Source organism: Austrofundulus limnaeus, unplaced genomic scaffold (genome assembly GCF_001266775.1).
Source record: "Austrofundulus limnaeus strain Quisiro unplaced genomic scaffold, Austrofundulus_limnaeus-1.0 Scaffold236, whole genome shotgun sequence".
Taxonomy (NCBI): domain Eukaryota; kingdom Metazoa; phylum Chordata; class Actinopteri; order Cyprinodontiformes; family Rivulidae; genus Austrofundulus; species Austrofundulus limnaeus.
The window spans coordinates 265996-282755 of record NW_013952638.1 but is presented as its reverse complement, the minus strand read 5'-3'; the positions used below and the strand labels follow the sequence as shown (position 1 = coordinate 282755).

The 16760-nt window shown below is 34.7% G+C and overlaps 1 protein-coding gene and 1 long non-coding RNA gene across 2 annotated transcripts in view; both read left to right on the top strand.

Moving 5' to 3' along the window:
- gdpd5b (glycerophosphodiester phosphodiesterase domain containing 5b) overlaps nucleotides 1–16760 on the top strand; it is a gene marked incomplete at its 5' end in the record, with an annotated part of 63323 nt that overhangs the window by 13083 nt on the left and 33480 nt on the right. The window contains 2 exon segments of the mRNA XM_014019931.1: nucleotides 125–302; nucleotides 15952–16055. Of these exon segments, the coding sequence (XP_013875385.1) occupies nucleotides 186–302; nucleotides 15952–16055 (221 nt within the window).
- On the top strand, nucleotides 3811–14126 carry LOC106525639 (uncharacterized). Its single transcript, XR_001311143.1, has 3 exons — nucleotides 3811–3822; nucleotides 5694–5697; nucleotides 13882–14126. It is a non-coding gene; the product is annotated as an uncharacterized LOC106525639 (long non-coding RNA).

Sequence of the window (16760 nt, the reverse complement as noted above, 5' to 3'; positions counted from 1 at the left end):
TTATGACACATGGTGCTCATTAAGATTGCATTCTTTATTATATACATTTTTTTCAAATACCATTTTTTTGTGGATTTATTTATTTATTTTTTTAGCATGTCCTGTTTTTTTTTTCTTTTTGCAGGGTATTTTGTAACCAGTGGGATGTTAGCTGTGGCTTTGACAGCAGGACTGACTGAAGGAGCATGGTAAAGCACCAACCCCTCCAGGTCTATGAGCGCCAGCTGTGTTTATCATGTATCACTGGGATCTACGGCTGCCGATGGAAACGCTATCAACGTTCCCATGATGACACCACCAAGGTTGGTTAACGTTTTTTTTTTTTTTTTTCTGGGTTGTCACCCCACTTACAGACCCTGCATTTATGAAGAAGGTTTAAAAACACTTGACTTTGCTGTTTCACAAGTGGCCTCATGTGGTGATGCTTATGAGACGATATGGAAATGAAATGTTCTGTTCTGCAACTAAAGTTGTTTCAGATTTTTAGTCATCAGAAAAACAGCAAAATAAGCCAAATGTGCAGTCCCCTAAAGTGTTGTTAGTCAATATCACTTTATAATTAAAGGAATAACAACAACTGCAGTATAAGTCTAAGTTGTGTTTGCAGAAGACATTGGTGAATTGATTGAAAAGTAAGAGCTAATGACTTTTTTTTTTATTTTTATCTCACTTTATATGAAATAAAAGTAGAAATGGAAGCTGTAACGCGACATTTGATAAATCTTGATAAACTGTTTAACTGACCTTGTGACTTTAGATCTCTAATTTCTTACACATATACTTTCACATATGGTAGAGTTTTCTTATTTTGGCTGAGTAACAGCAAACGTGTGGAGCACAGCAGGAAGGAGATACAGTCGTTTGTGTGTTTCAGTGATTATCTTAACGAGATCATTTGGAGCTGTGTATAATTTGCTTTGTGTGCATGAGCTCACACCATGTTGGCAATGAATGAGACCTGATTATCTCATCMTGTCAGGAGTGCCATTCATTTCACCAAAGACATTTTCCACAATAAAGTACACAGCTGTTTTGTGAATGATAAGGATAACAAATTTGTGCCTGTTTTGATATCACTCTTCTTGAAGAACATGCTTTGTATGTGTGTGTTGTACATTTTACCATCAACAACTTTAATATCTTAATCGTAGAATATTAGCTACTGAGACTAAATGTTAAAAATGCATCARTAATAYAGTTTTTACTGCAAGTTAACAATAWTGTAATGGGCACATTTTTATTTTTAATAAATATAAACAAACTTGTATGCAATCTTTCTTAAACACCAAACGCAGTTTCCTACAATATAATATGGTGCCTAAAGCTCRGTCTTGATCTGARTGTYTTTCAARTGTTGCATTCAGTCTCAATCCAATYTGTTCCTGCTGCGTTTTCAACCCTTTAATGACTGTAAACCTTAATACTTTATTGTTTCCAGTTATAATCATCCAGTATCCTTCACTGTTTAAATTAGTTTGCACATCTTATAAATATTTCTGATACACTGTGCGTGTGTGTTAGGGCTGCACAGTATACCGCAAATTTACCATCATCGCGATAACAGCCTGTGCAATATGCCTATCGCCAAAAACTGGTACACTGCAAAAAATGGTTGGCCCAAATGTTTTTGTTTATGCGTTTTGTCAGCAGRGGTCTGAAAAARAAAATGGACCAGAGAAACCACATCAAATCAGAACCACTTGGTGAGTGGAGAAAATGTTGGACAACTGCAGTAAGAGAATTTACGYTTGGATTTAGGTTTAACTTTTATTTAACTTAATTCTTTACCTTATTTTCAGATGTTTCTGTTACTTATTAAATAAACGGATAGTGAGGTGGAGTTTTTCAGTATTTAGACCATGAGAAAATGTTTTATGGATGTGACGTTTTAAAGTCCAACTGTATTGCATTCATGTTTCAGAGCAGATGTGTCTAATTACACTTCTTTAAATTAAAACTGTCATGTTTGAATAGAAATGATGTATTAGTTGTTAGTTTTTGCTCTGAAGCCAGAGCAGAAACACAAACACTGCATTCTTCAGTATTTGTTCATTTATCATAAGTTATATCATCATCACAATATTAAGCTCTGTTATTGCACATCACAAGTTTTCCTGATATTGTGCAGTAGTTTCCTTTTTATTTAACCAGGAAAATAACTCATTGAGATTAAAAACTTATTTTCTAAGCGTGATCTGCATAGCAGCATAAACATATAACAAATCCAAAATACAAAGCTAGATACACAAAACTAAGAGACGTCACATAATTAAACTTGAGGACAGTTACAGGAGCCAAGTGATCTATTTGATTTGAATTGTCCCAAGATAACAAGAGATGACTTTAAAATGAAAAAAAATAAATGGTGTGTGTGTGTGTATGTGTGTGTGTGTGTGTGTGTTTAGAACAGTGATGTGCATTGAGTTTCATGCCTGTAGAGTCTGTAGCTCACTTGATGCACATTTCAATAAAACAAAGTTATTTCCTACCTTTTTACTTATAAATTAAATTCATGCYTCGATCACAGTATTCATTCTGAGTCCAGATATTGTCACAAGATGTAAAAAGGGCAGGAAAAGTAAAAAGGTTCTCTCTTTTTGTTTTATAATATTACCTGCAGCTTCCATTGAAAGTCCAGTTTATAAAATTGTTCAAACTTAAAAATATATAATCCTCAATTCTTCAAGTCAGGTCTGGCATGAGGGAAAACAATGACTGGTTCTCTTCTGGATTTGACTTGCTCACTGTAAGATTGTAGCTCACTTTTGCAGCTCAGAGTAATCTCTGGACTCACGAACACCCCTGAATGTATTGTGTAACAGTCTCTTTGATTGCCTGAAGTCATGATTAGAGGATAGGGATTTAGTGATTGAGAAATGTATATATTTTTAAAAAACAATAAAATGTCTTTTCTTATTTCAGATAGGGCTGCGACGATTAATCGACAACTAATCGATTATTAAAATAATTGATGACTAATTTAATAATTGATTAATCGTTTTCTTTTCCTTTTTTTGTTCTTTACTTTGTTTTTCTCTRCAAACTGCTTTGGCACCTTCCACTGCCACGTCTGCCTTTCTGTTCTTGACACACATGCACAGTAGTGGTAACTGGGGTAGGCCGTGGACGTCACAAGACATTATACAGACAGGCTCTGGTATCATGGCTACCCAGCAACGGAGCTCAAAAGTGTGGGATCATTTTAAGAAAATGAAAGAGAAACCTGTGTAATATCTGCAGAGCAGAACTTAACTTCCACAGCAATTATTTTTAGTTAGCATATAGCTAAAATCTAAGGATGGTTATATAATAGCAGCTGCATTCTGGCACGATAAGCTCTATGTTTTATATTCAATTAACGTATGATCTGATTAGTCGACTAATCGAAAAAATAATCGGTAATTAATCTATTATAAAAATAATCGTTTGTGGCAGCCCTAGTACAGAGACATTCTTGATAAAAATCTGCTTCCATCTACCAGGATGATGAAGATGAAACATGGCTGGACATTTCAGCAAGACAATGAGCCCAAACACAAAGCCAAGGAAACTCTCAGTTGGTTTCAGAGAAAGAAACTAAAGCTGCTGGAATGGCCCAGCCAATCACCTGACTGAACACAACAGAAAATCTATGGAAAGAACTAAAGATCAGAGTTCATAGAAGAGGTCCACGAAACCTTCAAGATTTGAAGACTGTTTGTGTGGAAGAATGGGCCAAAATCACACCTGAGCAATGCATGCCACTAGTTTCTCCATACAAGAGGCATCTTGAAGCTGTCATTGACAACAAAGGCTTTTGTACAAAGTATTAGATAAATTTCAGTAAATGTGTTCAATGCTTTTTCCCGTCATTCCACATTATTACAAATAACTTCATTTCTGGACATTTATGGTTTGATTTCTTTGTATGTATGGATCACTTGGGTTGTTACCGACATCTGGTGAAAATTTCATGTCATTAGCYCCTCTAGTAATATATTTACTGAGAAAAATGGTGACGTGTTCAATACTTATTTTACCCGCTGTGTGATGTGCTTCTGTTTTTTTAATTCAGGAGATTATAAACAAAATCCTTCATGTTATGAAAAGACCCCCTTGATTCAAGAGAAAACTCCAGTTTTTAAGAAAATGGCTGCTTATCAATTAATTGTTAGTCAATCTATAAGATAAATCAACTTCAGATTAATTAATTAATCAATAACTTGCATCCTTAATTTGTACAGGAATTAAATTAATTTATATCTACTCATATTTATGTAATTAAGTGTTTTAATGATTTGGCCGATTAATCGATTAATCGAAAAAATAATGGACAGATTAATCAATAATTAAAATAATCTTTAGTTGCAGCCATGAATGTCTGCTGTATGCCTTTTTTTACACGGTTGAACCTTTATCTCTCCTACAGTTCTATTTTGAGGTACTAGACACATGCTGGGATAATTATTACAACCTGCACATGATGATCCATTTGTCCTGCCCTTTTTCTCTGATATTTGGGAAGGACACACAGGTTATGTTGCTGCAACAAACTCCGACATGCAGCACGTATCCATGTGTGCACTCAGACGATGGAGCTGGATGATTTATTTATACCCACATACCATAGTGTGGAACTGCAGAAACCTAAGAGACAGACAGTGGCTACCGGTATTTGATTCACGTGCACGCACATGCACACATTTCCACAAAGGAAAGTGTTTGACTTGACCTCAATTAAAAATCTTTTGGTTCAATTTGTTCATATAAAGAACCGAAACCAGGAGAAAAATAGTCAGCAGTGGAATCAGCTGCAGCCTGCACCATGTATGTACTGACTGACTGACTGACTGGGACACCAGGTCCAAAGGGGAAGAGCACCCTGAACAACCCTGACTAGGCATTACCTTATTGACATGAAAGAAAAGAAAAAACAGATCTGAGGTCAAGAAGAAAATACAGTATTTATATTTTAAAATGAAAAACTGGAAAGAAACACAAAACTGCATCTGCTTGTCTGATGTCTGTTCCACCTTATACTGGTGAGAGGTATGGGATTCTTTATTGCTGAGAGGGCTGGGTATCGATTCAGATTTCCCAAATCGATTCGATTCATAGGGGCCCGATTCGATTCACAATGCTTCACAACGATTCAGGACATTTCACGATTCAGTTTGATTGATTTTTAAATTAATGCTATCATGCAGTAACACATTTACATTCTCAAAGGAACTAATTCTGCAAATAGAAACGAATTCTAACTTGGTGCATTGGTAAAATTATATACATTAAGGGCAAATTTTTAATTGGAGTTTATTCTTGAAACAAAACTGTCGAGTTTCAAAGGGTTTAAACTAAAAAGGAATTGCAAAAGAGAGAGTTGTTGGATACATTCGTTTTTTGAAGAAACTAAGAATAATTTTCTTGATCATTAAGAAGTGATGGAATAAGGTGACAGGAGAAGAGGTAGGATAATATAAGTATTTACTTCTGCCCACTCTTTTGAGRATATGAAAACTGTATATTTGTAATGTTCCTGTTAACTTCTGTTCAATAAAACTTTAACAAGAAGAAAGGGGAAAAAAGTACTTCAGCTAAAACATTACACCACTGTGAATTACATTAAGATGTTTCTAAAATTTATAAATAACATTGGTAACAAAACTAACCGATTTTGTTAGACTGACATCTTTCACACATTTATACATGAAGAGAACAGTTTCTGTCAGATGTTTACATACCGTAGTTTTGGTTCGGGACGCTCGAAGCTTCGTTTCCTGCTACCGTGTCCGAGCGCAAATCTTTGCAAACAAAAGTTGTCACGGCCTCTGTTTATCTTAAAGTTCAGCTGAGAATCAGCTGTAATGATAGTAATTCCTTTGTTCGTTTTTTTGTTTGTTTGTTTGTTTGTTTTGTTTTGCTAATGTTAGCGCTGACCATCAACTGTCTGTAAAGCTTCGGCAAGCCAGGAGTGACACACAGCATGGAAACGCGCAGCTTCATCGCACACAACACCCTTTGGAAAAAATCGATCTCATGACTTATGAATCGATTTTCCCAAATTTGAATGAGAATTGATCCAGATCGATTAAATCAAGTTTTTTTAAACCCAGCCCTAATGGCTGTTACTGATCTTAAAAAGTCAAGTCAACTGATCAAATTTTGCCTCATAAATTAAACAGCTTTATTCATACACTTTACAGTCTACTAGAAGAAGGAAAACAAAACAAAAAAGAAACTGATTTGAAGGCATTTGGGGCAGTGATTATAGTAGGGTGAACTATGGTCAAAYGTAGGAATAGCACAGGCCTGAGTGTTTTTAAACACTTCTGAAGCATGTTTGAACCTGTTTGATAGAAAATGTTACCAAACAGACACAACAAAGCCATGAAACACCCATGTTATAAAAATCACTAACACAAGAAATGTAAGTCAAACATAAGAAATGTGTTCAGCAGTTTAGTGTGTACAGATGTGGCAAATGACTTAAAAAAACTGCAAAGGTCAGACTAATCWGTCCACGACTCAAGTGGTTTAACTCTATTTTTAATTACATTTGATGGTGCACAGTTCACAAAATTCATGGATTGATTCGGTTCAGTTTTTTTTTTTTTTAGTTTTTTAGTTCAGTTACTTTCTATTTATACATTTTTATTTAGTAAACTTGAATATCACACACGGATAATTATATACATTTCAAAATCTGTTAATCTTCAAGACGTGGACAAACTGAAGTAATGAAACAGTTTGATATTAGGAACATAGAATCCTTTTCCAAATAAATTTAGTTGTTTTTCCAAATCATACAGTAGATTTGTTTTGCTATAAACTTAGTTCAGTGTAAAATTTATGACTTTTTCTGCCTCAGCTATTTGTAACATATTCCCCCAGCTTTTCTGCCTTGTCACATAAATGTCAGACGCACAAAGATTGCAAATAGGCTCCCATCCATTGTTTTCTTGCAATAAAGTGTGGGGAAAATGGAGGATTAACAAACCCTAAGCTTCAGCAACTTTCTGCATTTCCAACCAATCCTGTGAACTGATTTTCCACGTGGCAAAAATTATAGGATTTTTTTACTGCCACAAATCATTGTGCTGAACCAAGCAATACACACATATTCCAAAATCAGGCAGGTGAATGGTTCAGATTAATCCATCATGGGTTAAAAAGCATGTTTAGTCTTATATTTTGTCATTACCAAAATTAACTTTCATTTGCCATTTTAAGACGATTCAGACATTTTTGGTTCAACACTTCAATGAGGATATTTTGTTTTGTATAGGGCTGCATCAATTAATTGATTATTAAAATAATCGATGACTAATTTAATAATCGATTAATCCTTTTCTTTTTTTTTGTTCTTTACTTTGTTTTTCTCTCCAAACTGCTTTGACACCTTCCACTGCCACATCTGCCTTTCCGTCCTTGACACACATGCACAGTGTAGGCCGTGGACGTCACAAGCAGGGCTGCACCAATTAGTTGAAATAATCGATGACGTTGATTATGTAAATTTATCAACGCAGATTTTTTTATCGATTCGCTGTATTACATAACCACCACATGAATGTTCATGCAATTCCATTTTGGTAAAAGCATCATTGCGACCGTATTGGCATAAGAGTGGTGAGATTTTCATGAAAATATTACAATTACAATAATATTACAATTACAGAAAATATTACAATATTAAAGAACTGTTCTTGTTAATTTGATGAAAAAATCTTAAATTTCCAGTGCACTCACATCAGAATAACTTATAGATTTGTTGTTAGAATAATCAATTAATCGAAAAAAATAATCATTAGATAAATCGATTAGAAAATAATCGTTTGGTACAGCACAAGTTTTGTATAGGTGTTTATTTGACTGGCAGGCAGCTCATGGCAGAAACCTTTCTCTCCACTGAGATTGTAACTTGATTTATAAGCTGGGGTAATGTCACAGCATCTGTAACCATTCCAGTAAGCAAACTGTGTCCGTCCAGGGAGSGGGCTCAGGTACATGTAACTGTACCCGATTGAATCCCAGAAGCGTGAGAACTCAGAATCTCATGTTCAAACAGCTGGTGCACTCATTCATAATCTATAGGCGGATCATGCTGTCTCTCTGCTTGTTTTTTCTTTGTTCCATGTAGCGAGTCTGTCAGACTGACCAGCTGTCTTAGTGAAGCTCGTTCTCTTTGTGTTCAAGGTGCTGTTTAGGGAAGACGGCTCACGTCATGAAGTGCAAGCTGATCTGGACTCTCAGTAATAATTAAGAGAATTTCCATTTAGCCTGACTTTACTGTTCATTCACATAAAGGCTTTAAAAATAGAAACACAGTTGCTCTGCCTTTATTTGACACTGATCCTGTGGTCTTCATTTACACTGGTGTGTGAGATATTTGAATCAGCAGGTACTTGTTCGGTTTTACTTCAGATGGTGACTCAACTTATTATTATTATTATTATTATTGATGTTGTTATTAATTACTATTGTTGATGTTATACGGCAACAACCTAAATGGCAAAAGATTAAACCACCAGGTCACATTTGTTTTCAAGTTGCCTTCCTCATTTTTGTTGCTTAGGGTTTAGTCATATCAGGGTTTTCAGTTCATTCTCTTTTTTATTTTCTTAATATTTCATTTTCAATATAATGTATTAATAACTTGAACTACAACATTGCAATTTTTCATAGTTTCCATCAGTTTCTTGTAAAAATGTTTTAAGTTGCTGAAAATAAACACAATTAGCAAAGTGAAACATTTGTTTTTGGATATGATGACAAGCTATGTCAAGATATCATTGTAGCCGTAAGCGTTTAAAGCTGGAAGTTTATTGCAGACTAGGGTTGGGTAATATTGGCAAAAAAAAAAAAATCACGATTAATTGTGGTGTTTAGCRYATAACGATTAATTTGACGATTAATCATCTGGTGTCCCTGTACACCCTTATGTCACATGACCAATTTAGTGGGAAAGATTTGCTCTTAGTAAAAATCTGTTCCAAATTGTGTCAAAATGACTGACTTCAGGCTACACATCTAATTTTAAATTGTGTTGATAGATAAATAAATTATAGAACATTTTAAAAAAATGTTTGTCATATTTGAAGCGGAGAGGAGCACCTGGTGGCATTAATCATATTAATCATCAAGTGCCAAATAATAATCGATTGTTTTTCTGACAATTAATTGCACACAAAATGGTTATGCCTAACCCTATTGCAGACATTTTGTATTTCCACAAAAGTCTACATAATATTGTTGCCAATAAAATACCTATATTCAAGCATTTTAATACTTAGATGTAATATTGTGAGCTGTGTTCAGTTGTGACTTAATGACAGGAAGTTTGTGCACCTTCTGACCAGCTTCCCGTGATTGCAGGAGTTACATCTTGAGTTCAGTTCAGGAACCATCTCGTTGATCTGGCAGCAACCACTGATTCAACATCAGAATTGGTTTTAAATTATTTTGAGTGAGGATCACATTTAACTGTGTTTTCTTAAAAATTCAGAGTAAGTTTGAGGTGAGCCAACAGTCTTAAGTGATGACTTGTATCTCTTGAAGTGTCTTATTTACTGCCAAAACACATTTAACACTAGTTAATGAGAAAAGGAAAAATATAAAGAAAGAAGTTAGGGTGGTGGGAGGAATCCTCTGAATCAATTTAATTGGAAACAAAGMTAAAAACCTTTAAAAATAATTGATGCAATGTTTAGTATTTGTAGTTCCTCTTATTTTCTTCAGAATGARAGGTTTGTTTGCAGCTCGTTGCATTGCATATCCAGCTCTGGTTTAGTTTTAAAGCAACGCACTGCAGCTTTGGTGCTAGGGATTTAACTGGATGTGTTCAGGAATGTGACAAATGACTGAGGGGGTGAGTCCAATGAAGACAGAGACAGAGAGGCAATAAGGTTGTGGTTTACAAGAAGTATCTCTATGGCAGCTACACAAATCAAGGACATCCCATGGTGTTAGCCTGTTAACATACTGTATGTCAGCACACTGCGTGGCTTAATTAACTCCATCCTTTAAATGCTTTCTGTTTAAAGTTTACTCTAAAATTTACTTACCACAAAGAATGACAAAAATTTACAAGCATAAAAAACAGATTATCTCTTTTTTTTTACCAGCAGACATCCTAATTCTTGTTACCAGAGAGTGAATGAAACTTTGCATAAGATATAAATGTAGATTTTTAAGAAAAAAAAAGTTACTAAGTTATATTTCCAACATTCAGAAATGCTTGTTTTATTGCTGGAGCATTAATACTGCAGTAATTATTTACATGTTTACTGAGCGACTTACCGTACATGTTTTAGGACTGTAATACTAGCTTACTAGCTTTAGCTGTATTTTTATTTTGTTTTTAACATTTTTGAAGTTATTATTGACATTTTCACAAAACTGAACTGTTACTTTTTTGTGTCTATTTTTTTTTACTTATGAGTGACCCAAAACTTGGAGATAAGAAAGATAATTATAAATGTGAATGTTTTGTTTTTTTTTAATCTAATCTCAAGAGCATTATCTTAATTTAATCAATACTTGAGTAAATGTAAATTAACCCTTTGTTTCGTACAGCATGTACTTTGTCATGTCTCTTTTTCATGCWGTCATGTGTTGTTATATAGTAGCTGCTGGGCAGGAAAGAATAATTATCTTGTTTATTGTAGATAAAGAAGGCATTCATAGCGAGAGAAAAACACAGATACCTTAGTCTTAATTTAAAAAGAAATATGTACTGATTAGATGCAAATACTCCTGATTCTTTGTCAAAAAAAGACAAAAAATCCATGTGTGGTATTTCTTCCAAAAGATCACCAAAAACTTCTTAGATTATGAAACTTTATAATAAGCTTAGCATATTTGTTACGTGATGATGCAAATGATTTAAAGTGCAACAACAAAAATGTCAACTAAGCGAGTCTATTTGTCATCCTTCACGAGAGTATTTACTGTAACAAATAATTACTGCGTGCTTCATCACAGAATTTAATCTTGCACAAACAGCAAAGATCAAACGTTCTGTGCTGGTAAACCTTTCTTAAAACTGATAGAAATGATGATATCTGAGCTGACATTTAAGTGATTCTTAAAACCCCAGCTTCATAAGAGCATTGCTGCAGATGCATGGGAACGATTCAATAAGCTTCTTTAATAAATGCATTATTGCTTGTTTCAGATGTAATCCACTGTGTTGCACTGAGCCGCTAAAGACAAATAAAGTTCTAGTAGAAAAATCACAGAGGGAATGTAAACTCATATAGGGTCTTATTGAAATCCTGCGTTGTTGTGGTTCAGAGTCTGAAACAATCACTTAATTTAATGTGTTTTCCTCTGAAACAAAAACGAAGATGGTCTTTTATACCCGTGAGACATTCCTGTGGCAAATGAACAACTTTAATACAGTTATAAACCCTCTGAATTTATCTTTATTTCTTTACTTTTTTATAAAGTTGTACATAATTTGGCAGAGCAAGGCACTGGTGCAATCTCATGAAAACTATGATGGTTTTCTGCTGGTTTTGTTCCGTTACCTGGTTTTGTGCCTGAAATATTTGTTGCAGTCATGCAGAACATTTAATGTAATGTTATCAGGGACAAGTCATGTATGTTTGAATTGTAGTGCTCAGTGAACGGAGGAAAAGAGACTTAACAAAATTCCTTGTAAAAATATTTAGAGATAAAATGAAACTCTTCTCAAGATCACCTCCAAATAATGAAATATTCAAGACGAGATAAGAGGGATAAAGGGATAGTCACATCTTTCTGTTGACTGGATAAGATTAGATTTTCTCTAAAATGTGGTTGACCTGATCAAATAGACAATATAAAAAGGCAGCACTAATGATTGGATTTATCCAGAAGCAGATGTTTCACTAACACTATGTAACAGAAGGTTTTTGTGTTACTGATTGACTTGTCAGAGATTTCCCAGGTATCACGTGATGCTAAGAGGGAGAAGAAGAGGAGGGCATTTAGAGTGAGCGGGACAGAACAATGTCCTCTTTAGAAGCAAGGTCGGCTCAACCAGGTGGTCATTAAAGACCATGGGAACTACTGTCGGTGCTTTCTCATCACAGCTCCTGTCACACACAAACATTTCTGCCTCCACAGGGACCTTGGCAGCCCGTCTGTAACGTGAATTAATCTGCTTTACTCTGTCTCCAATATTCTGATGTCAATAAATGTGTTCAATTAGTTTTTCTTTCTAGTGTGTTTTTTTTAAGACAGGCATATCAACAAAGATAAGTGAATTTACAGAATCATAAAACCATCTTCACTTAGGAGCACAAAATTAATAGTGTTTTCATTCTCAGCTGTTTTACAGTACACATTTTTAAAAACTTACTTTTAAAAATCATAGTGTGCAAATGTGCTCGTTTTACATCAAACCCATATATTAGTCAGATTTACTTCTGCTGAAACTAATATACAGAACATTTTCCATTTAACTGAYTGAAAATGTAAATTTCTGACAGTAAGCAGAGCAWATTTGCATGCAAACAGGGACTTTTTTATTGCAAGTTTGGCATTTGAAAGAGAAGAGCAGTACAGTGTATTAGGTTCTGGAAAGTGATGCTTCCATGTTTTAATTCTGGGAAAGATCATTACTTATCTATGTATTAGCATTGTTAGACAAAAATAAAATTAAATAAACACTAATTTAACTGCTTTCTTAATTCCATGATGTGCACGTCTTGTTCAGTTGGGTGGTGTGGGTAAAATCTATTAAATGCACCGTATCATGGATATGAAATATTCAGAACTGATGTTCAAATGTCTACATTTGATGATGTTGATTAATATTGTAACATAGAGGATTACAAAGTGGGAATTCYGAATGTGGAAATGCAGATCCCAAAGAGTTTATTATTACAGTTTAAAGTAGTTCATTAAATGTTTTGCTTCATAACGACCAAGACCACATGGTTGAGGAAGTAGAGGGGATGTGTTAAGCTAACTGAAATCCATCGATAATCTTTTAATCATCCTCATCCCTGGTCTGAATACTGAAAAATAGGAAAGTTTTTTTCCTTTTTATTTTTTTTTTTGAAACTGTCTTTTAGGAGTATTTCGGATTSTATCTCATCCAATATTTAAAACACACACAGACTTTAGGAAGACCATGCCAAAGAGACTGGATTATGTGGGTGTTACTTCAGCTGTTTGAGGTCATACAGATTTGATCCTCGGCACTCAGCTGTGGTGTATTCAACCCCATACGCTTAGTTTGCTTAACCAAGTGACCTTATCTCCACGCTGCGGTCCACATTGCGCTCATAAACATGTGATGCGATACTTGCATAATAAAATAATTTGGCTGGGATCCCAGTGTGCTCGGAGTCTTTTGGAATAGTCTTTTCTTTCTGATTTTTTACAAAAGATTTGTGTGATTCACGTAACATGCTTAATTGCACAAAAAATGTGCTTCACTGCATGAACTTCTCCTCCATCGTCTGGCCTCAAGGTGGATTTCTGTCTGTTCCTGTTTGAGGATGTGGTCTGTTTAGTATTTGCTGTGGTACAAAGTACGTGAGAGTTGAGGACAGCAAACAGTCAGGGTACATGTGAAGTTATTAAATCATTCCTTGATAATGAGCAGGGCATATAAGGGAGAACTGTCTGCAGAGTTCAGTTATCAGGCTGGCTGCAAATTCTCACCATGACAAGGTTTTTGAATTTAAATTTAAAATTCAGTATCAATAAAATAACTTATTTTTGTCTGTTTTAAAGGTATCATATCATGCTTTTAAATCCTTCTTTTTCATGTCTAAATCATTCACTTTTGCATATGTCAAATCAGAACTTAAATCATAATTAAATGATCAGTCACATTCTACTTTGGAACTGTAACTAATATTGTATGTCAGGTCTGTGGGACAGCAAAGAACCTGGAACCCAAAGCCACAAGGCAGAGCATCATTTCAACTCTAACTCCAGGGCTTTAATGACAGAAGTACTCCCAAACACACCTCATCATCTTTCACACAAAGACTTCAGAGGTGGTGTTAGCAAAGCACAAATTCAGCCACTTTTCCTTCTCCAGAAAACACTAATTGGAAAGTGACATGATTATGTACTGACAACATTGAATGTAAGAATTTATGTACTTTATTACTACTTGATAAACAATAAAAAGTGTCAAATTATATTCATAGTTTTGATAAAAATCATTTTTACCTAAAATGCAAAATTATATATGTTCAATAGCTTTTTCTGTATGTGGAATGCATTGCCTACATAAAATATGTTAACAACAGAAGATAAAAATGGGAGCAATCAAATCAAATAAATTTATCACATACACAAAGTTCAACTTGCAGTGAAATGTTTTTATGACAAAAATTGAAGATTAAAAGTGCACAGAACACAGTAAAAAATCCAGAATTTTTTTGTAGAATGAAATGTGACCCATCACATCGAAACGAGGATTAAGTCCAAAAGTGGTATATGGAGAAATAGGCAAATATAGTGTTTTGACTAAAATGTTAACAAAAATTGCATTAGTCAAAATATTATGAATAAAAGCCTTATCAATGTATCAGTTGAATGAACTGTCTGAAATATAATCATAAAACAAAATTAGGAAGCACTATTTTGAGTACTAGCAACAAAAAAACAGATTTTGAGGAAAACCGCCTTAAATTTTTAAGATTTTCCCTGTGAGCTAGCAAAGTTTTGTTTCTTTTTAGCTGGAAAATCTCAATATTCAAATATAACTTGAGGTTTCCTCTTTATAAGGACATCAAAAATTCCTCATTAAAATTACATCAAATTAGGATTCAGACCAAATATTTATGTATTATTGTAACCAACAAGATATTAGTCATATATATGGATTCAATTATGAGTCATATATATGGATTCAATTATGATATCAGAATGATCCAGATATCAAAATGTAGCTTTTAAAGCCAAGAATCTAAAAATGTAATTAGGTCATTTTGACCAAATTCGAATTAATCCTCATTTTGATATGATGGCTCACAAATATGCAACCTCATCACACTGAATCATCTTGTCCTGCACATCCTTTCTGCGAGATGTGTGGAAGTATGTGTGATCCTGTTGTGAAGGATCTTCCCACTGGGTGTGGACTGAGTTCAGATGTGATACAGAGGGTGGTGTGAAGATGTGGCATCAGGACATGTAGTGAAGACACGTGCATCAGGACATGTAGTGAAGACGCGTGCATCAGGAAGTGGTGTGGAGATGCTGGCCTTGTCTGGGACAACTGGAGATGAATCCACAGCAGCGCAGTCTTGAAAACATCAACAACATTAAAATGTACACAGTCTTTGCATAATAGAAACAGTAAAGTGTCGCTTATTTTTTGTAATTTTTGTTTAACATTGTGAGGAAAGTTTTCTCATTCAACACTTTCACACATCACATGCCCTTGTGACACGACTTTGAATAAGGGAGATATAATTAAATTATGGATGATGCAAGCACTTTCTGCCCTGTTGTGGGTCCATTTCCTTGAAAAATAAAACTTAACCAGGCACTTTGAAGAAGCTCTGACGCTGGTAGTCTATGTAGATAATAATGTGGGTTTACACACCCCAGAACCGAACATTTTGACTTCTGCACTTGCATATTCGGCATGACGCTATGAACTACAAAATCACACAGCGAGGAAAAAATGGCGGACTATGAAATCCAGTTGGCCGGAAATACATTACCATAAATGGGAGTTCCGAAGAAAAAAGGTTGACGAAATAAACAATGACATAAAATAAGCAACAGCAGATTTTGAACAAACTGAACAATTTGACCCATAAAAAATATAAAAATATCTTTGCAGTAACTGGACAGAATAAATTCAAGTTTTCTACACTTAATTGTACAAAAAATAGTTTATAAATGCAAAAAAGTGCATTTAGCATGATATGTCTCCTTTAATACAGTTAACCAGGGCAATGAGAATAATTTCTCATCTTTTTTTGTGTGTTTTTATGTGTGCACTTCAAGTGGGAGCTGCTGTGGTCCCTCATCCTCCTCTTCACCTTCTGTCTCCTGCTTGTGTGGTTCTACTTCTGGTGGGAGGCACACAATGACTACAATGAGTTCAACTGGTGAGTACACGATCAATCGGCTCCCTCCTGTGTGTTTTGTCAGGTCAAATAAAGGCCATTGCCCTGCCAGGCATATTGTTTTGACTGTAGCCATGCTTCTTTTGTTGATTTCCTAATTCAGGAGTTTAATCTGACCTCAACTTTAATCTGAGCAGAGACCACTCAACCCTTCATAGATTGCAACATTATGTAATAGAGATGGCTCATCCAGTGTTTCCTGTACTGTAGATATGTTTCACATATGTTTATTAGGATTTAACTTGTAGCACATCATGAGCTTACTGAATACTTGATTCTAATTTAAAATGTACGTCTGATTTTATTTTTCTTTCCAATTTGTTAATACACACTGCAAGAAAAGGCATAAGAAATTTGTCAAATGTTTCTCATAGCTTTAATGTGATGCTAAAAAATTCAGTCACACCCTTTTCCCTTCAGCAAACAATATGAAATAGTGTTTTTAAAAGTTGTGTTAGAGCTGCATGGTGGCTCAATTGGTTATACCTGTTTCCTCACATTTATGGCCTAATAAGGCCCGTCCTGGCAAAGTTTCCAGCCTGAGTTCTGAGTTAGGAAAAACATTTAACTGAGAGGTTTTATTAGCCAGTACCATACAGTGGTTTGCAAAAGTATTCATACCCCTTGAACTTTTCCATATTTTGTCACATTACAACCACAAATATAAATATATTTCACTGGAATTTA